The 23,388-nt window shown below is 59.7% G+C and overlaps 2 protein-coding genes across 2 annotated transcripts; both read left to right on the top strand.

The window, feature by feature from the left end:
- Positions 1–3,554: 3,554 nt before the first annotated feature.
- On the top strand, positions 3,555–7,242 carry PTGDR (prostaglandin D2 receptor). The gene is made up of 2 exons (XM_074586911.1): positions 3,555–4,449; positions 6,643–7,242. Exons 1-2 carry the CDS (start codon positions 3,634–3,636, stop codon positions 6,907–6,909), a joined length of 1,083 nt encoding a protein of 360 aa, XP_074443012.1. The 5' UTR covers positions 3,555–3,633; the 3' UTR covers positions 6,910–7,242.
- Positions 7,243–13,921: 6,679 nt separating this feature from the next.
- PTGER2 (prostaglandin E receptor 2) lies at positions 13,922–19,148 on the top strand. Its single transcript, XM_074586910.1, has 2 exons — positions 13,922–14,773; positions 17,488–19,148. Exons 1-2 carry the CDS (start codon positions 13,922–13,924, stop codon positions 17,740–17,742), a joined length of 1,107 nt encoding a protein of 368 aa, XP_074443011.1. The 3' UTR covers positions 17,743–19,148.
- Positions 19,149–23,388: the final 4,240 nt, after the last annotated feature.

Below are 23,388 nucleotides of genomic sequence, written 5' to 3'. Positions count from 1 at the left end.
TCCCGGCCAGCCGCATCCCTCTGTCCGGCTCCCCGGCACCGTACCGCCTGCCAAAAACCCTCCCCTGTCTAACGGGCTCTAAATTAGGTTATTCAGACACCGCTCCAAACACTTCCAAAGCCAGTGCTGAGCTGGAGGAAGGTGAGAAAATTACGGTACAGCTGCTGACGAAGAGCAGGTGGACCCGGCTCCTCCGGGCACCAGCGGGTTTTTGGGGAAAGCCGGGCTTGGCAATAACATGGCATGTTGGGACAAGCACCCGCTCGCCACCCGGATAGCAAGGAGAAGCCACACGGGGTCAGCAAGAGTTTTGGAAAAAAAAAAAACCCTTGAAATTCCTTGCGGATGCTTCAAGTTTTTCCAGCTCCTCATTTGTCTTCTGGGTTTTGTGGCGTGCTGCTTTTTCTTCCGCTTTGGGTTGCTTTTATTCTGGGGTGGGTTTTTCCCCGCCCCGTCCCCCCCCTCCCCAACCTCTCTCTGCCAGGAATGTGACCGGCGAGAAGAGGGTCACGTCGGAAGTGTGACGAACAGGAGAGATTCGTCATACGCGGTGACGAGACTTTCTCAAAATCGTCCCCCCCCCCCCCCATCCCTCTCTAAATAGCTGCAATTTATGCAAATGAACAAAAAGAAGAGCTGAAGAAGGACTTGGCGCATCTGGCTGCCCACGCTGCTCCCTCTCCCAGGGCAGATGAAGGAGGGAGATGAGTCTGTGGTTGTGTTCCCACCTGGACACCTACCCCTGCCCTGAGCCTGGCCGGGTGGCTCCGGGGGCTGGATCCCATTCCGTAGATGAACGTCCCCATGCCTGTGCCCAGCATCAGACCTCCCGGCACTGGGGGAAGGAGCTGGGACGGGGTGGAAAGCATCCCCCTGCCCAGACGCTCTGCTACCCCCAGCCATGGCCGCGCTGGGTGGCTGCCTCCCGCGCCAGCACCCAGCACCTTGAAGGCACGGCCGGACCAGGAGATAGTCCCAAAAAGCCTCCTTGGTCCCAGGGTTTCCCCATCATTCCATCACCAGAGCAGCATGAGGAACAGCAGCGTCTCCTGGTCCTTTGGGGTTTCCAGCCAGTTGGTGCTGCACCTGCCTCCAAAAAGGGCTGGGTTTTGTCATGGTTCCTCCTCCTCTTCCTCTTCCTCTCCCCAAGCAACCCGTTTCTGCTGAATTTGGCCTTCTGGCTTTTGCCCGGCAGGCTGGTGTCTGTCGAGGGACTTCCCAGCGGCGGTGGGGAACCCAGCACTTTGGGCTCTTCTCCATCAGAGCAGACCGGCAGCGACATGCCCTTCGGGGGAGCGTGCGGTGTCATCGCTCAGCCGGCAGCACGCCGTGCCCGGGTGATGGGGGACAGCATCTCCTAATGCCCACAGTGCAGGAAGGAAAGCAAAGCCCAACAGTTTGACTTGGAGAGGCAGCTCCTGTGGATGGAGGCAGTTTTTCATAGAATCACAGAATGGTTTGGGTTGGAAGGGACCTTAAAGACCATCCAGTCCCACCCCCCTGCCCTGGGCAGGGACACCTCCCACCAGACCAGGTTGCTCCAAGCCCCGTCCAGCCTGGCCTTGAACACCTCCAGGGATGGGGCAGCCACAGCTTCCCTGGGCAATCTGGGCCAGGGGCTCACCACCCTCAGAGTGAAAAATTTCTTCCTCAGATCTCACCTTTTTGGTTCAAGACGGCACGTTTCTGCGTTGAGCAAGAAGAAGAAGGAGCGGAGATGCTCTGCCCACGCACAAGCCCCAGCCTGGGGCAAAGACCATCCTCCCTGGCGTTTGCAGCACTGCAGCAGAGCTGGCACTGGTTGCACCAGTGCCCGAGGCAGACACCGTCCTCCCAGCGGGTGTGTTTTCGGGAGGCTGGTTGGGAGAACATCGCTCCGATTCCTTCCCCTAGGCAGGCTGAACTTCTTCCCCGCCGGGCGCCAGGCAGGAAGGAGACGCCGGGTTCGCGTTCAGCCCTAGCGAGGGCAGCACTTCAACACCGCACGTGCGCGAGTGCCGAGCTGCAACCAGTTTCATCTCCATTTCTTCCAGAACTGGGGCTCTCACCGGCCACAAACCATCCCTGCCCTCTCTGCCGGAGAAGGCTCGAAGTCACCAGCTCCATTCATGCAGTGTGAGAAAGACAGTCCACCACGAAAACATGCCGGGGCTGATGTCTGGCCCCTTAATCTGCCTTTCCCACCCCTCCTGTCATCTTGACAGTTTCCTGTGCTCCGTGTACACTCATCCAGAGTAGCAAAAAGGGGCCCGAAAGCAGAAAACAGTGGTTTCGTGCTTATTCATCATCACACGCGTCCTGCAAGCTGTGGTACGCGTTATGCAGCGGCGTTTCTGCAGCTAGAGAGGCCACTTCTTTTCCTGGAAGAGAAGCTTTGGGGGAAGGGGGGTGGTGGTGTTTCTCCTGGAGTTTGTTTCTGGGACAGTGGAGCGCTGGCATGGGGGGGCTGGGAGCCCCGTAATGGGGGCGGGGGGTCTGTGGGTGTGGGCGCTCAGCAGCGGTACCACCAAGTGATGCCTGGCCAGGCTGAAGGCTCAAGTGCGGGATGTCTCCTGAGTCACAGGGAGGCGCGGACACCCCAGGGAGGGGGGATACACAGCACAGCTCCCCGCCAGGCTCACAGCTCCCCAAGGGAGCACAGGGTGCTGGGGCAGCAGATGGGGCAAAATGGGGTAAATCTGTTCCCTGCCTCACCTACCCCAGCGCAGCAGGGCTTGACCCCCAGCCCTCCACCCTGTACCCCCTCCTCCAAGGCATGCAGCCCTGGCCCCTGCAACCCCCCCGAGGGGCTCAGCTCCAGCTCCCGGCCCTGTAACCCCCCACCACGGACTCAGCTGTGCCCCCCCGACCCATACCCTGTCCTCTACCCCACAACTCCCCCCCCGCTGAAGAACTCAGTTGCGCCCCCCTCACCCGTAAGCCCCCCAGAGACTCAGCCCCTGTCCCTGTACCCCCCCTGCCAAGACACTCAGCCCTGACCCCTTATCTACAACCCCCCCAAGGGGCTTGGCTCCAGCTCCCTGCCCTGGAACGCCCCCTCCAGGGTCTCAGCCATGCCCCCTCCCTTACCCACACCCTGTCCTCTACCCCATAACACCCTCCCGAGAAGAACTCAGCTGTGCTCCTCCTTACCCATAACCCCCCCAGGGACTCAGTCCTTGTCCCTGTACCAGCCCCCCCCTTCAAGACACTCAGCCCTAACCCCTTACCTGCAACCCTCCCAGGGGGTTCGGCTCCAGCTCCCGGCCCTGTAACCCCCCCCCCAGGGACTCGTAACCGCCCCGGCACTCAGCCCCGACCCCCTTCCCATCCCTCCTCCCGGTTTCTCCCACCGTCCCGCAGCCGCGGGTCTCCCGGGGGACCGCCGGGTGTCGTCCCCCCCCGCTCCCCCAGTGCTCCGGCGGCCCGGGGAGGGCCGGGCGGCGGGAAGGGGCCGCCCCGGGGGCCGTTCCCGGCGGTACCGCACCGCCTCTCCCCGCCCTCCTGCCCTCCTTCCCTCCTCCCTCCGCCGGCGGGGGCCACCCGCCCCGCCAGGCCAGTCGCCACCGGCAGCCGCGGCGCAGCCCGGTTGCGGGACATCCCAGCCCGGTGCGGTGCATCCCGTTGCGGAGCGTGGCGGGGGGGTTTATCCCGATGGAGCCGGAGGGTTACCGGTGCCGTAGCAGCCGGTACATCGAGAGCGGGCAGTCGGCGGTGCCCGGCTCGGTGTTGTTCGCCGCCGGGCTGTTGGGCAACGTGTTGGCATTGTTGCTGCTGGGCCAGCACCGGCGGCGATCCCGGTCCCCCGGTGGTCGCCCGCCGAGGGTCTCCGCTTTCTACGTGCTGGTGAGCGGGCTGGCGGTCACCGACCTGCTGGGCAAGTGCCTGCTCAGCCCCATCGTGCTGGCCGCCTACGCCTACAACCGCAGCCTCAGCGAGCTGGGACCGGGTGGACGCACCGACGGCGAGCCCGGTGTCCTCTGCCAGCTCTTCGCCTTCCTCATGGCCTTCTTCGGGCTGGCCCCCACCCTGCTGCTGCTGGCCATGGCGCTGGAGTGTTGGCTCTCCCTGGGGCATCCCTACTTCTACCGGCGGCATCTCACCCGGCGGCTGGGTGCCACGTTGGGGCCGGCAGCGGCGGGGCTCTGCGCCCTTTTCTGCGCCCTGCCGCTGCTGGGTTTTGGGGTGCCCATGCAGTACTGCCCCGGCACGTGGTGCTTCATCCGCATGGCCGGCGGCGGGCCGCGCCAGCTCGGCTTCCCCGTCCTCTACGCCAGCCTGATGGGCCTCTTGGTGTTGGCCATCGGCGCCTGCAACGTGAGCAGCATGCGGCACCTCTACATCATGGCGAGGCGACAGCCCCGCCGCGGCCCCCCCGCCGCCGCCGCCCCGCGCATGGAGGAGCTCGACCACCTCATCCTGCTGGGGCTCATGACCGTCCTCTTCACCATCTGCTCCTTGCCGCTCATCGTGAGTAACCCCACCGCCCTCCTCCCCTGGACCAGCCCCCCCGCACCGCCCCCTGCCCCTGGGAGCTCGGGTGGTTGCTTTGCCCCCTCACTACCCCCCAAATACCCACCACCCCATCCCTGGGGGGGGCGGTAATTGCATTAACCCCTCTGGAAAATAATCCTTCCTCACCTCCACATCCTCCCAAGGAAGTTGGATTGGTGCTTTGGCCCCCTCTGAATAGTCCCTCACCCCATCCATGGGGGTCGGGTTGTTGCCTAAAGCCCCTTGGAATAGCCCCCCCAATCAGCACCACTCAGCGGGGCAGGGGTGTCAGGTTGTTGTTTTTACCCTTTGGAATAAACCTTGGCACCACCACCTGCTCCTGGGGGCTTAGGGCAATACTTTGCCCCCCTCTGAATACTCCCCCAGCCTGTCCACAGGGGTCAGGTTGTTCCCTAAACACCCCCCGCCTCTGCCACCATCTCTCAGTCCCGGGGGGGGGTCAGGTTGTTGCTTTGGCCGCTTCGAATAAACCCTGGCACCATCCCTCACTCCCGGAGGTGTCGCGGGGGTGCTTTAGTCCCCTCGAAATAAAGCACCACCACAGCCCCCTCCCCGAGGGGTCAGGTTACTGCTTTAACGCCCTTGGAATATTCCCCCCCCCGCCCCCCATCCTGGAAAGTTGCCCCCCTCTAAATACCCACCACCAGCACCACATCCCCAGGGGTTAATTTATTGCTTTAACCCCTGTGGAATAACCCCCCCTCGCCACCGCTCTGTCCCAGAGGTGTCGGGGGGGGGGGTTAGGTAATTACTTTGCCGGCCCCCCCCCCCCGCCCCGAATGTCCCCCACCCTGTCCCAGGGGTCTGGTCGTTGCTTTAACCCCCAGGGAATAACCCCCAGCAACACCACCCTCTCGCAGGATTTACGGGAGGGGGGGTTGGGTGGTTAATTCATTGCTTTAACCCTCATGGAATAACCCCCCCCACCACCACTCTGTCCCAGAGGTGTCGGGGGGGTCGGGTAATTACTTTGGCCCCCTCTGAGTGTTCCCCACCCCATCCCAGGGGTCTGGTCATTGTTTTAACCCCATTGGAATAACACCCCCCCCCCCCCATCATCACCACCCTGTTCCGCTGGGGATGCTCCAGAGGTTTTGGAGGTGTGTGTGTGGGGGGGATTGTCAGTTCATTGCTTTAGCCCCTTGAAACAACTGCTCCCCCCCGCCCCCCCAGCATCTATTCCCCGGCAGGTTGGTTCATTATGTTAGATCCTTCAAGAACCCTCCCATTCCCACCCCCCGGCCCCGGCCCCACCATCCCGGAGGCGCTGAGCAGATCTAGATCCCTTTGAACCCCACTGGATTTCCCAACCTGGCAGAAATCCTGCCTAAAATCCTCCATAGGGATGGGGGTCCCGCTGGTGGGGTGGGGGTGGGAGACCCCTAGCATGGCAGAACCCTTGTTGCCCCCCCACCCCCCGCTCATGGTGTCCCATGTCCCACGGCCGGATCCTGCAGCACCACCTTGCTGTAACCTGCTCTGAGCAGAGCTGGTGCCGCAGCTGTGTGTGGGGGGGGTGTATCCCAAAATCAGGGTGGGGGTGAGGGTGGTGCTACAACCCTAGGTGACAACTTACACCTCCCTGTCCCCTCTGTCACTCTCTGGAGCCGTATCGTGACGCACCAGCCGCCAGCAGCCCCTGCACGACTGGGACCATACTGGTTTTACAATAATCCCAGTGAAAGCCCTGTGGTCTTCCAACGAGCAGGGCTCCAGGCTGGACCTGGAGGTGGAGGAAGGACCTTGAAGCCATCAATGGCCACCATATGGCTGCGATCCAGATGAGTTATCCAACAGATGCCTGCTCTGATACCCATCGCCGTGCGGGGGGGGCAACGCAAGTGGGGTGCCCCAGCCCGGATCCTCCCTTTATTCCACCAAACTCCCAGTCCCTGGGACCAAACTTTCAGCTCTGACCTCCTGGCCCTGACGGGGACACGGTGCCCCCGTGCCACCACCCTCCATGACCCAGCCCCAGCTCCCAGTTTCAGGCTCTGCCACCCACAACACGCGCTGATTCGATGCATAAGGGTATCGAGGGGTCAAAACCTCTTTTGCTGCCCCCACGGGAATCTTTTTGGCTCTCAGCTTTACCCCCCGTAGTGAGATGTTCCTTCATTTTTCCCTATTTCTTTGGTTTTTTGACAGATCCGAGTGTACATGGGGGCCTTCGCCGCCGATTTCAACGAGAACGCCGACCTCAGCGCCCTGCGGTTTCTCTCCGTCAACTCCATTGTCGACCCCTGGGTCTTCATCATCTTCCGCACCTCCTTCTTCCGCATGTTCGTCCGCAGGGTTTGCCGGAGGCTGCATTCCCGGAAAGCCACCTTAAAAGGACCCGGCCCGGGGGGGGACAAGCAGTTCTGTCCCCTGGGCTGGCGCAGGACAGACACCCCGCAGCTCGGCTTTCCCTGAGCGCGTGGGTCTTGCAGAAGCCGGCGGCTGCTGGTGAGGATGAGGAGCGAGCGAGCTTTCGGCCCCGCGCCCCCATCCCGGAGCATCCCGGGGCAGCACGGGGCTGTTGCAGGTGGGGACGGCGTCCGACGGGGACGTCAAGTGTTTCTGCCCCCTCCCCAGGCTGCGTTTCGCCCCGGAGAGGAACCGGGGTGGGGGGTGGGGGCTCCCGGATACCTGTGAATATTTCCGAGCAGCAGCACTTTGTGGAGGGGTTGGGGAGCCCCCGGCTCCAGGAGAGCAGGAAGGGTTTGGCGTGTGGCTTCAGGGCAGCAGGGACGCGCAGGGAGGACAGAGGGGTGCGTGTCCCCGTCAAATAAAAGTGGTTCGGAGCCCTGCTCCATCGCCTCGTCCTGTCCGTGATCCCGTTCCACGCCGATGGGGGGGGGGTTGATCTGGGACTGGTTTGGGGTGTCCCCAGCCTGGGTGAGGGGGGGTGTGAAGGAGTATTTGGGGATGTGGAGGCACAGAAAATCGAGCAGCAGCTCACGGCTGTGCCGAGGAGCCAGAGGGTAGACAGGGTCCCATCCCAGGACCCCCATCATCCCTCCCCGGGACCCCCATCATCCCTCCCTGGGACCCCCACCCCCTAACCCCGTATCCCCCCGAGCAGGGCTGTGGTTTCTCCGCCCTGGCTTGCTCTTCACTCGAAAAATTGATTCGTCCAAGCGCTAATGTTGCATTTGTGTTACTCAGACGGCTACCTGTCCTGCTGTAATTATTTTAATTCGGTATTTATGATGATCCCCAGCCCTAATAAGAGCAGTAATTGAGAGAATACAGAGGCCGGGAGGTCTAACCTCAACGGTGCAAGCACGCAAGCAAGCGATCATTTTAATGAAAGATCCATTTCCCCTCGACCACACGTATTAACTGGATTTGGTATCTGCCTCAAGTGACCATTTAGGCCAAAAAAATTACGATGACCAAAGTCCCCATCTGCTTAGTGTCCTTGGAGGAGACAGGGCAAATACTTCTCCCCCTCGGTTGCAAGGTGTAGTCGTGTTCCTGCCAGTTCTCACGTGATATTTACTCTTGGTGTCAAATGGATTCTCTTTTTGAAGGAAGAAACCCACGCAAATCTATCTTGGGGGCTTTTTGGAGGTGACCCGGTTGGGTTGGCTCTGGCTGTTTGACCGGCCAGGGCTCTCCTGGCTGGAGAAAAGGACAGTCCTGGATTTGAGGATGTATTTGGGGGACCTGCAAGCTCTCAGTGCCTCTTATCGGGGTTTTCTAAGGAGAAAGAAATGAAATGAGGGTTGGTCCGTGGATCGGTTTCATGTTACCAGTGTGTTACTGACTTGGAGATGGCTCACGTGGGACCGCAGAGTCAACAGCACCGAGCCTGCGCTCTGGCTTTCACCGGACCTGTTTCGCCGTGGCAAGATGAAGGCCAGGTGAGATAACGGCTCTGCAAAATCTTGCTGTTGTTCTCCTTGGCCTGACATCTCCTCCACCCTCTGGATCCATGCGCCGCTCGGGACGGAGGACCAGGCACGGCCAGGCTGGGATTGTGGAGCAATGTGAGCCGTGGGCGCTCGGTGCGTGCCCGGACTGGGACAGACCATGACCCCAATGAGGATTCGCTCCTGGAGAGCCTCCCAGGAGAGGTCCCTGCCCCACCAGATGTGACTTTAGAGCCCAGGATACCGTGCTCCTGGAAAGCAGCAATTAAATTAAAAAAAACCAACCAACCAAACAGTTTTTTTTATTAAGGTGCGTGACTACAGACTCCGATCCAAGCCCCAAGATGATGCGCACACCACGGTGTCCGACCCATCCATGAAAGGAAAAAAATTATGGAGCGCGGCGAGGGCTTGCGGGCTGCCAGGGTGACTCCCCGGTCCCTGCATCGTCCCAGTTGCATGTTCTGGCGACCTTGACGTGCTCGTCTGGCTTCTGGTGGTGCTTTTAATCAGCGTTCTGCCCTTACTGGTGTCCTACCTGCTCTGGGAACAGACTTGGAGTCTCCAGCCGGCCACCGTTGCCTCCGGGCGAGCCCAGCTCCGGCTGCAGCCCGGGAGGTTTTGTTCTTGGGGCTGAAAGCCAGGCAGATAAATCACTCCTCGGCGTCTTTCTGGGGCCCAGCACTGCCGTATCGCCATCCTCTCCAGAGATGGCAGCACGTCCCCAGCCAGGGCTGGCCTCCGAGCTGGCCCCAGCGCCCTGGGCATGGCCACTGCGAGGAGGGGGCTGCCACAATCCATCCCGAGTTGCCCCCTCCGCGGGCACCCAACCCACTTCTTAATGCCCAGGCGCGTAGGGTTTGGGGTTGAGGGAGTTACATCAAAGCTCAGAGCCCTTTGCTGTTAGTGGGGTTGGAAAAAAAGCGGAAATAAAAGAGAAAATAAAATAAAAAGGGAAATAAAATTAATAAGAAAAAGAAAAGAAAAGAAAAAAGAAAAGAAAGAAAAGAAAAGAAAAGAAAAGAAAAGAAAAGAAAAGAAAAGAAAAGAAAAGAAAAGAAAAGAAAAGAAAAGAAAAGAAAAGAAAAAAAGAAAAGAAAAGAAAAGAAAAGAAAAGAAAAGATAAAAGAAAAGAAAAATAAAAAAGGGAAGGGAAGGGAAGGGAAGGAAAGGAAAGGAAAGGAAAGGAAAGGAAAGGAAAGGAAAGGAAAGGAAAGGAAAGGAAAGGAAAGGAAAGGAAAGGAAAGGAAAGGAAAGGAAAGGAAAGGAAAGGAAAGGAAAGGAAAGGAAAGGAAAGGAGAAAATAAAAAATAAAATAAAAATGTAAATTAAAAAAAAATCCCTGCAACATGCCATTGAGCTGTAAATGTGGCTAAACAGGACTCAACAAAGCCCAGAGGCTCAGGGCTCTCAGGCAAGATGCTGGAGGGGGTGCAAGCTGCTGTGTGAGTCCCCCCCCCAGCCCCGCCACGATCGCATCCTCCTCCCAGGCTCCCGGCACTGCTCCGTCATTCACTGCTGGCCCCTTGGTGCCGGATTGCTCCTGTGCCAGCCAGCCCCAAAGGGACGGACCTAATGCTTAATGGAGGCACTAAAGAGCCGCCGCTCGCCTCGCACCAAGGATGCTCTTTCCGGAGCTGCTGTGCCGTGCCCTCCGGCACTGCTGGTCCCACGCTCACGCTGTCACCGGTGTCACCGGCATCACCCAAACCCGCATCCCGCTCCTTTGCTGGACATCGAGTGTGGTCAGGGCTTTTTGGGTTTTTTTTTTGGTTTTTTTTTTTTTTTTGTTTTTTTTTGTTTTTTTTCAACTCGTGAAATCCAGGCACGACTTCGCACAAGCTCATTTCCCGGCAAATTGTTTAGTTCTTGCAGAGAGCTCTTTTTTTTTTTTTTAATTTTTTTTTTTTTTTTTTTTATTGTCTGCCTGCATTTTTCAGCCGTTCTGGAAGCAGGAAGGCGCGTGCCTGGGCAGGCAGCAACGCCGGGGCTGCCAGGCACTCCAGCCAGGGCCTGCGGGGCTGGAAGACACAACCAGCGGCTTGATTTTATTTTTAACCCCTGCGCCCAGGTGCTCGCACAGGACGGCGAACCAAGGCGCCGGAACATGAACCCGCCACGTTGGTGCTCAGCCCTGCTTTTTTTGAGGGGGGTAAGCGAGGCCGCTGGCAGCACCAGTGCACGAGATAAGGGATGAGGATGAGAAGGCTTTGGAAGAAAAATGATGTCTGGCTTTGCTAAACGCGAGTTTTTCGTTTAAAAGAGTTGAAATCCATCCATGCGGTCCGGTCCATCCCTCCACGCACAGGAGGGATGGTCTTCTCCCTGCCTGCGGTGACGAAGCTGGCCTTGAAAAGCCACCGGGATCCCGGCGCCCACCCCAGCCGTAGGCAACAAAATCCAGGCGGTTGAGTCCTCTTGGCTGCAGGGTTTCTATGAAATTCATGCAACTTTCCTACGAGCCCAGAGAGTTCTTTTTTTTCTCCAAGTGGGCCAACAAATCTTCTCTTAAGGAAAACAATGCCAGTGACCCTCGGGAGGACATATGGTCCTTGTTAGAGGCAAGACACCCGAGATAAACATGGAAGCAAAAGGAAGACAACAAACACTTCCCAAGAAACAGACAGATTGTGGCACGTTCCCTGGTTTTGAGCTCAGAAGGGGGAGAAAAAACAAGAAAAAAGCCCATCAATTTTCCTATTATTGCAAAAATATCCCATCAGAGGCGACTGTCGGTTGAGAAGCCTGAAGCCCCAAATGGGTATTTAAGGCTCCATTAGCTGCCAGGAAAATGAGCTCCAGGAGATGCCAAAACCCCTTCCTGAGCGGTGACATGAGACACCAGAAAGGAGTGGGAGGCTGGGAAAAGCCTTGGAGCAACCACCCTATGGGGTGCCTTCTGCTCAGAAAAGGTCTCCAGATGAGCAGACCGCAGCCTCCGTAAGCTGCTTGGATGGACCAGGATAGGATTTAGCCTCAACTCCATTTTTTAACCTGATTTCTGTGGATGCCACAGAAGGATGAATGTGGTGAGGTCCCATCGAGCCCTTGGGAAGCCAACAGGATTGTTCCCACCATCGGATGGGTTCCACGTGCTTCGGTGCTCTGCTGGCTCAGGTCTGCAGGGCTGTGAGGGAGGTTAAAAGAGGTACTGGGAGGGGTGTTTTTCCAGCCCACCTGGGTGGAGTGTTAGTCCGGGAACCGGCTAAAACACCTTCCCTTCTGTCACACCCACTGCTTTGACCACGGGTAAGGGAAGGGCTGGGGCTGCGAGTCCTCCCCGCCGTGGTGAAGAAGACTTCAAGCTGCGCGACGAACAAAACCAAAGCGATGAATAGGAGCAGCCCATCAGAAACGGAGGTGCTGTCACAAACCGCAGCTTGCCCGGCCCTGGAGTTTGCCATGTACCGTATTTCCTTTGTGAAATTTCCTGTTGCAAAAGCAAAAGCAAGGTTTTAAAAATAACAGCCAAGACGCGCTTGTGGCAGCAACCTGCCGTGTCCATGCTGGGGTCGATCAATGCTGCGTCGACTCACCGGGGTTTGGGGGGACCAGAGCACTTTGTGAGGACAGTTTTCCATTAGACTATGGATGAAGGGGTGCACCGGAGCCCTGCCTGTTCCCCTGTGGAGCCGGATCCCAGCTTGGAGGTCAAGGGTTTGCTTTCAGCAAAAGTGGGGAGAGGATCAGGGTCACGACCGGGGAAACGCTACGCAACAGCGAGAGCTTCCTGTGCCATCTGTGGTGAAACACTGGCCCAGGTTGCCCAGGGAGGTGGGAGATGCACCATCCCTGGAAACATTCCAGGCCAGGTTGCACGGGGCTCTGAGTAACCTGGTCTAGTTGAAGATGTCCCTGCTCATGGCAGGGGGTTGGACTAGATGGCCTTTAAAGGTCCCTTCCCAACCAAACCATTCTACGATCTGCCAAGCACAAAGCCTCAGCAGAAGCAGCTTTCCTGGAGCTGGTATTTGGGGCAGATGAACCACGCTCAGCCAGGCTTGCAGTGGGAAGAGGGGTTCCCTCCCATGTCGCCCCCACACCCCACTCATGACCAGACACCGGCTGCACCCCCATGGGGACCTCCGATGACATATAGGAGGTCAATGGGGACATTGTGTGGGGCTGGCCATGGGGCAGGGTGTTCTCAGGGGGCTCTGGGTGCCTCTGGGGCCATGGGGGACCCACCTGCATAGCTTGGGCTCAGCTGCAGCTCACCGGTAGCCCGAGATGGCACCGGGGCTCATCACACCTTGGGGTCCTTGGACCAGCACCGAGGGTCCCGGAGCAGCACCGGCACCACGGCTTGACGTGAACTCAGTGCTCCCAGACTGACACCGCGTACCACCATGAGTCGGGGAGTCATGGATTGGTACTGGCTCTTGCTGTCCCTCTCAGGGATCCCAGAATGGCCTCGGGGCTCACGGAGCAGCACCAGGACTCCCGGGCCGATACTGGGACTCCCGGATCAGCACCAGGGCTGGCTCTGCCTCGGGGCTCCCGGAGCTGCACCAGGACTCCTGGACTGGCACCAGGACTTGCCAGGACTCAGGGCTCCCAAAGCCTCATGGGGACTCTCGGACTGGCCAGGGGCTGGCTATCGAGAGCTCCCGGATTGGCACCGGGACCCGCCGTGCCTTGGGGCTCCTGGAGCAGCACCGGGGCTGGCCATGCGAGGGGCTCACGGACTGGGATGGGGACTCACCATGCGAGAGTCTCCTGGATCGGTATTGGGGTTAGCTGTGCCGAGGGGCTCCCGGAGCCACACCAGGGGTCCCGGTCCGGTACCAGGACTCTCGGACGGATTGGGGACTGGCCGTGTGCAGGGCTTCTGTCCCGACACCGTTGCTAGCCCGGCATTGGTTCTTCCTCAGCAATGCCGGGACTCGTGGACCCACCGGCATTCGGCAGTACTCGGGGGTCCCAAAGTTGTACCGGGGCTCTCGGACTGGCTGGGGGCTGGCCACTGAGGGGGCTTCTGGATCAGCACCAGCGCTCCCGGCCCGGCATCGGGGCTGGCCGTGTGAGTGGCTCCCGGCCCGGCACCGGGAATTGCCCAGGACTCGGGGCTCCCGAAGCCTCACCGGGACTCTCGGACTGGCCGGGGGCTGGCCATTGAGGGGGGTCCCGGATCGGCACCGGCGCTCCCGGATCGGCACCGGGACTCCCGGCCCGGCACCGGGACTCACCATGCCTCGGGGCTCCCGTCCTGGCACCGGGACTCGCCGTGCCTGGGGACTCCGGGGCCGGCACCGGGGCTCGCCAGGACTCGGGGCTCCCGGAGCCGCCCCGGGGCTCCGGTGCCCGTACCGGGACTCTCGTCCAGTCCGGGGGCTGGCGGTGCGCGGGGCTCCCGTCCCGACACCATTGCTAGCCCGGCGTCGGTTCTCCCGCAGCAGCCCCGGCGCCGTCCGTGCTCGGTGCCGGGGGCGGCGGCCCGGGGGCCCCGGGGCGGTTGGGGGCGGGCTCGGGGGCTGCGGGCGGGGCGGGGTGGGGGGGTGGGAACGGGGGGGGAGGGCGGTGCCGGCGGGGCGGTGGCGGCGGCGCAGTCGTGCCGCGGCGGCGGGATGAACGGGACGGGCCCGGGGCGGTGCGAGCACGGCGGGAGGCTGCCGGCCGGGGCCGGGCCCCTGGTCAGCGCCCTCATGTTCTCCGCTGGCCTCCTGGGCAACCTCCTGGCCCTGGGGCTACTGTTGCGCTGCCGCCGCGGACCCCGAGCCCGCCCGCCTTCCCTCTTCCACGTCCTCGTGCTGGCCCTGGTGGTCACCGACCTGCTGGGCACCTGCTCCGTCAGCCCCTTCGTCTTGGCTTCCTACCACCGCAACCGCACCCTGACGGCCCTGGCCCAAGGAGGACACATCTGCCTCTACTTCGGCTTCGCCATGAGCTTCTTCGGCCTCACCACCATGCTTATCCTCTTCGCCATGGCGCTGGAGCGATGCCTGGCCCTGGGGCAGCCCTACTTCTACGAGCGCTTTCTCAGCCCCCGCACGGGCTTGGTTGCCCTGCCTGCCATCTACACCTTCTCCGCGGCCTTCTGCTCCTTGCCGCTGGTGGGCTTCGGGCGGTATGTGCAGTATTGCCCCGGCACCTGGTGCTTCATCCAGATGCACCTGGACTACCTCCAGCAGAACGGCGGAAGGGAGGTGTCTGGGTTGGACGTCACCTTCTCGCTGCTCTATGCCACCCTCCTCCTCTTCCTCATCCTCTCCGTGCTCCTCTGCAACCTCAGCGTCATTGCCAACCTGGCCCGCATGCACCACCGCGGGCAGAAGACCCGACGGCTGGCCACGCTCGAGCAGCCCCGGGCGGCTGGCGGCTGCGGCCGGCGCATGTTCTCCATGGCCGAGGAGATTGACCATCTCCTTCTCCTCTCCATCATGACCATCACCTTTGTCATCTGCTCCCTGCCGTTCACGGTGAGTGCGACCGCCTCTCCCCTGGGGGTTCTTCTCCCTCCCTTTATGAGGCTCCCCCCCAACTCCACTGCCCAAACCTCAAGGGCTGAGGTCAAAGCTTAGCTCCTCCTGAAGCTCAGGAGACCCTGGGTCTGCCACAAACTGGCCAATTTACACATCCTACTGTGGGGAACTGGGAAAATCACCCCCTGTATCCCAAGTGCCGGCAGGAGGATGGGGCAGTAGGAGGATGGGGTGGCAGGAGGACAGGACGGCAGGAGGAGAGGGTGGCAGGACAGGGTGGCAGGAAGATGGGGTGGCAGGAAGATGGGGCAGCAGGAGGAGGAGGACGGGGCGGCAGGAGGACGGGGCGGCAGGAGCAGAGGCGCCCTCCCATCCTGCAGAGGCTGTGAAGTCGGGCGGCGTGGCCCAGGGAGGGTCTGGGGTAGGGGTCCCCTGGACTGCAGTGCAGTTGCAGTGGTTCCCAGGAGCCAGGCCATCATCATGGAGGTGTGAGAGGAGGCAGGGCCATAAATTAGACATGCAAAGATGGGGATGAAGGAGGTGCCGCTAGGCTGGGCCAGAGACAGCAGGTATCTGCGCTGGGCAGGCAGAGTTATCCCAGATTTCTGTGGTGAAGGGGAAGGGTGGAGCTGGAGATTGCAGGCAGCACCCACCTCACCGTTAGACGGAGGTCTCCATTCCTCTGCAACAACACTGGGGTGCAGCACGGAGATGGGGGGTTGCTGGCAACAGAAATCCAACACATGGGCCACAGCATCCCTCATCCCAAGGGTCACACCCGCATCCCGTGCCCCTGGGTCTGCTTCCAGCAGAAATACGGGGTCAAAACACGGCAGCCAAGCGAGGAAGGGGAGAGAGCGAGACCCCTGACTCTGCCCCAGGCTCTCCCTGCCAAAAGGTCGCTTTTCATCCATCCAAGCCATATTACACCGGCAGCATCGCAGAGTCCAGAGCACCTCGAGCCACTCGTGTCCCCTGCCTGTGTACGTGAGCCCGCCACCGTGGGAGGTCATTTTCTTCCCATTAGAAGCGAGCCCCACCAAGGTTGGGAGCGCAGCCAGCGCTAATTTTGTGCTCACGGTGTTAAATAGACGTTACCTTCCCTCTGTGCTCCCTTTCTTTTCCCAAGAGAAAAGAAAATAACCACAGGCTGCAGCCGAGCCAGGCTGCCTGGGCTTTAAGATGGAGAAAGGACAAAGCAGTAATGTCCGGGTGCTTGCGAGCATCCCGAGAGCCAGACGCGGCATCCTGAGAGATGGTTCAGCTCCCGTCAATGGGCCCACACATGATGGGCGGCTCTGCCCATGTCCTGAAAAAGCTCAGGTTTGAGCGCTGTGGTCATTACCCCTTGGTGGGGACATGTGGGCAGGGCCCCGCGGGTCTGGGAGGGGGCAGACGGGATGGGAAAGTGCTGCTGGTGGGGATCCCGTGGGCCCTGTGACAGCAGATATAGCCTTATCCAGAAGCACAGCCGGCTTTTCTTTTCCCGTCGCCCAGCTCCCATGCGTTGGGCTGCGTTTTGGCAGCGTCTCAAACCCAGCCTGCTGCGCGCTTGCCGGTGCCTCCTTGGTGCGACACTTTCTCTTCTGGCTGGGGCTGCCCACGGCAGCCACCCTCCGAGGAGCAGCCCGGGCACACCAACCCAGCGAAATCCTTCCCAAAAAAGCCCCGAGCCTGGGACAACCCTCCGGTACCGGCTGCACCTTGGCCACCTGGTGCCCGGGGATGCAGCATCCCTGGGTGGTACCTAACAGATCCCAGCTGGAGGAGGGATGCTCACGCCTCCCGCGCCCCCAGCTCCTGTCCCCTCTCCCCCAAAGCGAGGGGGTGGCGATTCGCCCCGTGTGAGTAAGGAGTGCTGAGTCACCCTTCCAGGAAGCCCCGTAAGCATCTATGAGTCGGCATGTTGCAGGAAGGACCCGAGCGGTCCAGCCCCCCGCATCCTCTCCGTCTCGTACGTGTATCTGTCCCATGTGGTTTACAAGGTGAGACCCACGGCTCCCTCGAGCTGCCTTCGTTGCCTTAGGGCTAAACGAAGCCTCGTCGCCGGCTGAGAGCGGAGCGCGGGTCTGGCTTTCGTTAGCAAGAAGTTCATTTGAACCGGTGGAGGCAGGAAGTGCTCTGTGACAGAGAAGAGACAAAGTGTGTGCTCCTTAGGAAGGACATGGAGCTGTTGGAGCGGGGCCAGAGGAGGCCCCGGAGATGCTGGGAGGGCTGGAGCCCCTCTGCTGTGAGGACAGGCCGAGAGAGCTGGGGGGGTTCAGCCTGGAGAAGAGAAGGCTCCGCGGAGACCTTCCAGCCCCTTCCAGTCCCTAAAGGGGCTCCAGGAAAGCTGGGGAGGGACTCTGGATCAGGGAGGGGAGCCATAGGACAAGGGGGAATGGCTTCAAACTCAAAGAGGGAAGATTTAGAGGAGATCCGAGGAAGAAATTCTTGGCTGTGAGGGTGGTGAGCCCCTGGCCCAGGTTGCCCAGAGAAGCTGTGGCTGCCCCATCCCTGGAGGTGTTCAAGGCCAGGCTGGACGGGGCTTGGAGCAACCTGGTCTGGTGGGAGGTGTCCCTGCCCAGGGCAGGGGGTTGGAGCTAGATGATCTTTAAGGTCCCAAACCATTCCATGATTCTCTGACAGCACAAATCTCCCCAAGAAGCTGCCCGGGGACCAGCTCCTGGAAGCCCAGACCCGACATTATTTCTCCCCATCGTGTTTTGCAGATCCGCGCCTACGTGAACAAGTTCAGTGGCAAAGAGGACACTGACAACACCGACAACTGGGACCTCCTGGCCCTGAGGTTTCTGTCTATTAATTCCATCGTCGACCCTTGGGTCTTTGCCATCCTGCGGCCGCCAGTCCTGCGGTTCATGCGCTCCGTGCTGTGCTGCCAGGTGACCCCCGTGAGCCAGGACAGACGGACTCCGTCCCCCGCAAAGACAAAACTGGCAGCCCGGCTGGACCCCTGTGGGCAGTAGATCCATCAACCATCCCAGGAGACATCTGCCAGGTGAAGCACAGTCCTGGCAGATGTTAAGGAAGCTCTGCCTTGTGGCCCATCAAGAGACGTATCTGCTGCAGGCTGGGCCAGGTACGGGTGGCCTGGCCAGGTGTCACCGCGTGTCTGGGAAGCCCCTGGAAAGCCAGCGCGGTCTCTCACAGGGCAACAAAATACGATGGGACAAGATCGGAAGGGCTGATGAGTACCTGGATACCGCTGTCGCCTTTAGACGGGGCTGCTCCCACCCGGCAAAGGGTACAGGCTGCGTTCGGCCACGCTGCGGGAGGGTCGGGGGGTGAGGCGTGGGGGGGGCTTTGCTATAACACTACTGCCCGGCGTGTGTGGGGGGGATGTCGGGGAACAGAGCTCCCAGCCAGGTCCCCTTTCGGGCTGAAGGCACCGTGCAGGTAGGGGACAGGTCCTGGAGATGGGGCTGGGTGGCCACCGTGGCTGCAAGCACCCATCTCTGCCCCCAGGGTCCATAAAGATCAAGGAATGGAGCAGTGTATCCCCAAATATTCCCCTTCGTTTGGGAGGCTGGCTGCCTAAAGAAATGCACTTTATCAGGTGTAGGTCTGTGTGCATGTGTCTGTCTGTGTGTCTGTCTGTCCCCTGCCCCCAGAGATTTTTAGGCTCCGGCGGGTGCCAGCCCAGCTTGTCCGAGGGGCACCGAGGCAGAAAAAAAAGCCAAATTGTGGCACTTCTTTTGGGCTGTGATGGCAGCTGAGCGCCCTTTTTGGAATTTTCTTTGCCCCATGGTTTGTGCAGGAGCCAACAAGAGGAATAACGAGCCTGACCAAGGAACGAGAGGTTTGGGTCACAGCCATGTACTTTATTCATGTCCAGGGCGATGCTGCCGATGGGTTTTGGGACAAACCGGCTCAGGAGCAGGTTTTATTTGAAAAAAACAAACAAACAAACAAAAAATCCCAAACCAACAAAACCAAAAAAACCCAAGTGCAGAAACGTCCAGGTGATCAATCCCACCCCGTCCGGCAGCATCCTTCAGCGCTGCTGTTTTGTTTCGTGGGATGCCTGTTGCTCTTCGGGGCTCCGGGCTGGTCCCCACTGGGGACAGGAGCATCTGGCCCCCCCGGGGGAGCTGGGTTTGTCCCCGAGGCCATTGCTGCCATTAGGGGTTGCTGGGGGCCAGGGGGTGTTGCGGGGGGGGGGGGGCAGGGCGCGGAATTGTGGCTCCCGTTTGAGCAGCATCCAACAAACGTGGTGTCTTGGTGGGGTGTCTCGTCGTCCGTTTGGGAGCTGCAGCTCCCACTCGGAAAGCCCCAAGGTGGCGAGGTTTGGAGCTTTTCTGCGGTTCGTTAGTTGAGGTGATGTAAAAGAAAAAAATAAATTATTATTTAAACAATAAAGGTCTCTCAAAGGAGCCTGCGGAATCGTGCGTGGGTTTGTGGTGAAGGCGCACCTCAGGGTAGATCTGGCTCCCAGAGGAAATGTGTCACCTGCCTCGAGCATCCGTGGGACGAAGCCTGGGGGTTGTGGGGGGAGAGGGCAGGAGGGGAGGCTGGGAGGGCAAACGCGTGCCTAAAAAGTGAAAACAGGCTGCGTTTTATAGATGTATGATGACATTTCACCTGGCCCCCGAGCTACCAAAATACCCTCCTCTCTGAGCTCTTCCCTAGAACTCGTATATCCCGAAGCCGGGGCGAGGCAGGCCAAGCTCCTACCTGTTGTCAAAATAAAATAGAATTTGGAAAAAAAAAAAAATTAAAAAAAAAAAAATACCCACCCTAAAAAAAGGCAGAATTTATGACACTTCTGTCAGGCAGCCAACATCCACAGGAAGTTTACTGGCCTCCGAAATGTGCGTGTGGGCAGATGTCAGGCATGGGCTGCTATTGCTCAAGCCCTGCCGGCGGGATTCTGGCAGCACCCTGCGGCTGAAGGAGGGGGGTGGGTGGGAGTTCAGAGGGTGGGTTTTGGGGGTGGGGGTTATAGATGTGCCTTGCACGGGGGGGACACGCTGCAGCTGGGGCGCTCCCCACGCTGTCGTGTAACTCGGAGCCGTTATCCCTGTCGCCGCCTCCTGGGTGTCCCGGTTTGGCAGACTCTCAGGTTGCCGCTCGGAGGTGACGGGTCGCCCCCTCCCCAATTAGTCCCCCCCACACACACCTCTGTCCCCACTTTGTGGGTTCGGGGGCTCGTGCCCACCGTCGTGTCCCAGCGGGTGCCTGGCTTGAAAAAGAGCCAAAAGCTTCGGGAAGGGCCGTGGGTCCATGCATTTTATTTGGCTGGGTGGTCGTGACTTGGGTGTTCCCTCTGGAATTTCGGGACCGGTCGCCTAATCCTCTCCTAAGCCGGAGGGAAAAGCTGCCCGGCGTGCAAAAGATGGAAAGAAAAGATTAAAAAAAACCCCCATCACGTTGGAAATGGCGGGGGGGTGGGGGGGCAGGGTGTGTGTCACATCCCGCAGGGAACAGCCTGCCGAGGCGCGTGACAGCGGTGGGAAGGGGACCTCGGGCCATCCATGGCAGCACAGGGGACAACCCAAAGGCGGGATGCTCCCGCTGGCTCTCACTCCAAGGATCTGCTCCCGCCGTCCCACCAGCTCGGCTGCTGACCGCTAATTGCCGGCTGCTTGTTTTTTTGGGAGGTTTATGGCTCCTCATCAGGAAACGCGGGGCTGGGGAGACAATGTCCCAGCGTCCATCCCGCTGGGATCTGCTTTTCGCAGGGTAACGCTGCGGTGGAGTCGCTCTCATTGCGAGCCTGTCCCCGATAAGGGACGGCAATCCTGGCAAGCGGGGTAAGGGGAAACGGTTTGGCTGAAATTGAATGCAAAAATATAAAAGAGAAAGGGATGTGAGGCCGGGAGAGGCTCAGTGCCTGCAAGGAGCTCCCCCCCCGCTGCACCCCGAGACCCACATCCCTTTGCCTGATGCATCCCGCAGAGGTGGGTACCCCTCCTGGAGATGCTGCGGGATACAGCTCTGCTTGGGGACCGCTCTACGTCCCCTCCTTGCGGTGGGACACGGTCTCAGCCCCCCCTCGCGGGGGCTGCTGGCCAGGGATTACCCCAGTCGCTGCTGCCTCTAAGCCCAGAAAATAAAAAAAATAAAAAAAAAAGCCCTATCAGCCCTCCTGCTCCTTCTTTCCGATGAGAAAAGCAACTTAATTAGAGCTCTGCAAAGCCAACAAGGGCCATGAATCTCTCCGCATCCCGAGCCATGAGCCTGCACAAAACACTGCTTTTATTAGCATCACGCAGGAGCCATTACGGAAGCCAAATTAATTTGCCTCTCTTCAGCTCAATCGACGTCTGCTCGGCTTAAACGCAAGATGCCAAAGTGTCATTTCGTTGTCTGCGCCGGCCCTTAATGATTTTTTATTTCCATACAGCGGAGCAGAGCCGGAAACCCGCCGGTGCAAGAAAGCGCCAGGGCAGGTCCTTACGTCTGCCCTTCCATCTGGAAACGAAGCTGCCGAAGAGCAGCGAGGGAGAAGCCACCCCTTGGGGACAAGGGATGGCATCAGCTGCCCACCAGACCTCTTAAAAACGGAGCCGGACTTTCCGCAGATGCTGAAGGGAGAGGGGAGCTGCGGGACACGGGGGATGGGGACCATCCCCAGCTAGCCGGAGTAGCCCGGGGTGGTGGCTCCGAGTTGTCCCCCACGGCAGCAGGCAGGTCACCATCTGCCACTCCTCCCGGCCTGTCTCCCTTAAAAATTAAAAACACGAAGGGTCCGGGCAGTGGGACACGGTTTGGATGGGGAATGATGGCAGCGCGATGCAGCATTTTTGTGGGGGAAATGGGCATTTTTGCAGAGTAGGGAAAAAAAGGAGGGGAGTTTCCCTCCTGTTTGCTCCTTTTCTAGCCTTGCTTGGAAAGATGGGGAGAAATTATTTAGCAGGGCCTGTTGCAATAGGATGAGGGGGGATGGCTTTAAACTAAAAGAGGGAACACTCAGACTAGATATAAGGGAGAAATTTTTTTATGCCGAGGGTGGTGAGACACTGGCCCAGGTTGCCCAGGGAAGTGGGAGATGCCCCGTCTCTGGGAACATCCCAGGTCAGGCTGGACGGGGCTCTGAGCAACCTGATCTCATTGAAGTTGTCCCTGCTCATGGCAGGGGGTTGGACTAGGTGGCCTTTAAAAGTCCCTTCCCACCCAAACTACTCTGTGATTCTATGATTCTATCATCTGTGTGCTGTCAGCGAGGAGTGAACCCTCATTTTTTTGGCCCCTTTGACCTCCTGGCTGAGCCCCATTTACTTGCCTGCAGCTCTGCCGGGAACCCCGGAAGCCCCGTGGCCCCATTCATGGGAGTCACCAAGCTTGGGCAACATTTGGGGACACCCCGCCAAGGTGGGTGACATGATGTGCTGAGTGTGGCGCTGCGTCCCAACCCCGGCATCCCTCCAGAGCTGGGGATTGCTGGCACCTCTGGGATTGCTGGTCCGCTCCTCCGGGAGGCTGGAAGGAAAGCAGAGCCCCGGGAAGACGGGAGGAGGCAGGTGGGGGGCGGCTGCCCTGCAGAGGCGGCCACGTTTCCGGGCAGAGGACGGGCAGCGAGCCCATCTCCCCGGGCTCCAGGAGGGCTTGCAGCGCGAGAGCTATTAAACTGGATTAAATAAATTAAGCGAGGAAGTGACTTCAGGGAAGATGGCACGGCTGGGCTCCCAAACCGGTTCTGAAGCTGTGCCAGGGCTTACCTTGGCGTCGGATGTCGGAGCTGACGGCAATTCCCCCCCCGGCGGGGGAGCACGGGGAAAAGAGGGAGAAGCGTTTGGCTTTACCGTAGCTGCCTTCTGCTTTCACAGCTGGTTTCGGATCTCTGCATCCCCATGTACTGACGCAAAACCTTTCCAGCTCCTCTGGGTTCCTCGGGTCGCCCCAAGTCTCCCATTTCCCTGGATTCACCAGGTTCCTGTTTCACCACCGGGAACTACCGCTTTCCTACAGCATCCCCAGAGGGGAGAGCTTGCAGCGTAAATCAGGCTGTATTTTACCTCTGATTTTATGCCTATGGTGTTTGGGGTAGCCCAGCAGCCTTCCTGGAAAGGGCGATCAGCCTTTTTTTTTTTTTTTTTTGCAATGTATGAATAATAACAATTTTCTTCATTCTGGCTTTTTGATTCAGCGTTGCAGGGAGTGAAGGTCTCCTCTGAGTTTTCCCCAAAACTGGCTGAATTGCTGCCGTTTTGGCTGTTTGGGGGATTTTCTGGTTTCCAGCACGCTCCCAGGTCTTTGTCCCTCCCTGGTACCCGGCTCCAGCTCCAGGAGCCGATGCACGAAGGGGGAATGCGGGGATGGAGGTGCAGTCCCCCCCCCCCTGCTGCCGACAGCTCCTCCTTTCTCCCCACAGCTGGATCGAGGCATATCCTGGGGGATGAGCTGGAGGATGCCGGGGACAGCGCTGGGGCCTGGGATGCCGAGGGCAGCCCTGCATCCGTACTGGCCATCCTGGAGCCAAAAGACATGTGCAGGGGTAGGATCAGAGGGAGCAGAGACTCCCCCATCCCGGGGTCCTCCGTCTGCGGGACGTGCTGCTGCGGGAAAACCAACGGAGGGGACAACCGATGGGCTGGGAAAAATCCAGCCAGAGCTCGGAGTTGATCCATGGCTGATTGAAAACACAAGGAGGGAAAGTTTTACAAACCCAA

The sequence above is a fragment of the Larus michahellis genome, chromosome 4 (assembly GCF_964199755.1).
Source record: "Larus michahellis chromosome 4, bLarMic1.1, whole genome shotgun sequence".
Taxonomy (NCBI): Eukaryota; Metazoa; Chordata; class Aves; order Charadriiformes; family Laridae; genus Larus; species Larus michahellis.
The sequence above is the reverse complement of the archived record's forward strand: the minus strand, read 5'-3'. Positions and strand labels throughout refer to the sequence as shown.

What these genes read in the sequence shown, in the direction of transcription:
- PTGDR (XM_074586911.1), top strand. Translation starts at nt 3,634, where the DNA reads ATGGAGCCGGAGGGTTACCGGTGCCGTAGCAGCCGGTACATCGAGAGC. An exon ending in TCTGCTCCTTGCCGCTCATC is followed by an intron (nt 4,450 to 6,642) that starts GTGAGTAACCCC and finishes GTTTTTTGACAG; the next exon opens with ATCCGAGTGTACATGGGGGC.
- PTGER2 (XM_074586910.1), top strand. Translation starts at nt 13,922, where the DNA reads ATGAACGGGACGGGCCCGGGGCGGTGCGAGCACGGCGGGAGGCTGCCG. An exon ending in TCTGCTCCCTGCCGTTCACG is followed by an intron (nt 14,774 to 17,487) that starts GTGAGTGCGACC and finishes CGTGTTTTGCAG; the next exon opens with ATCCGCGCCTACGTGAACAA.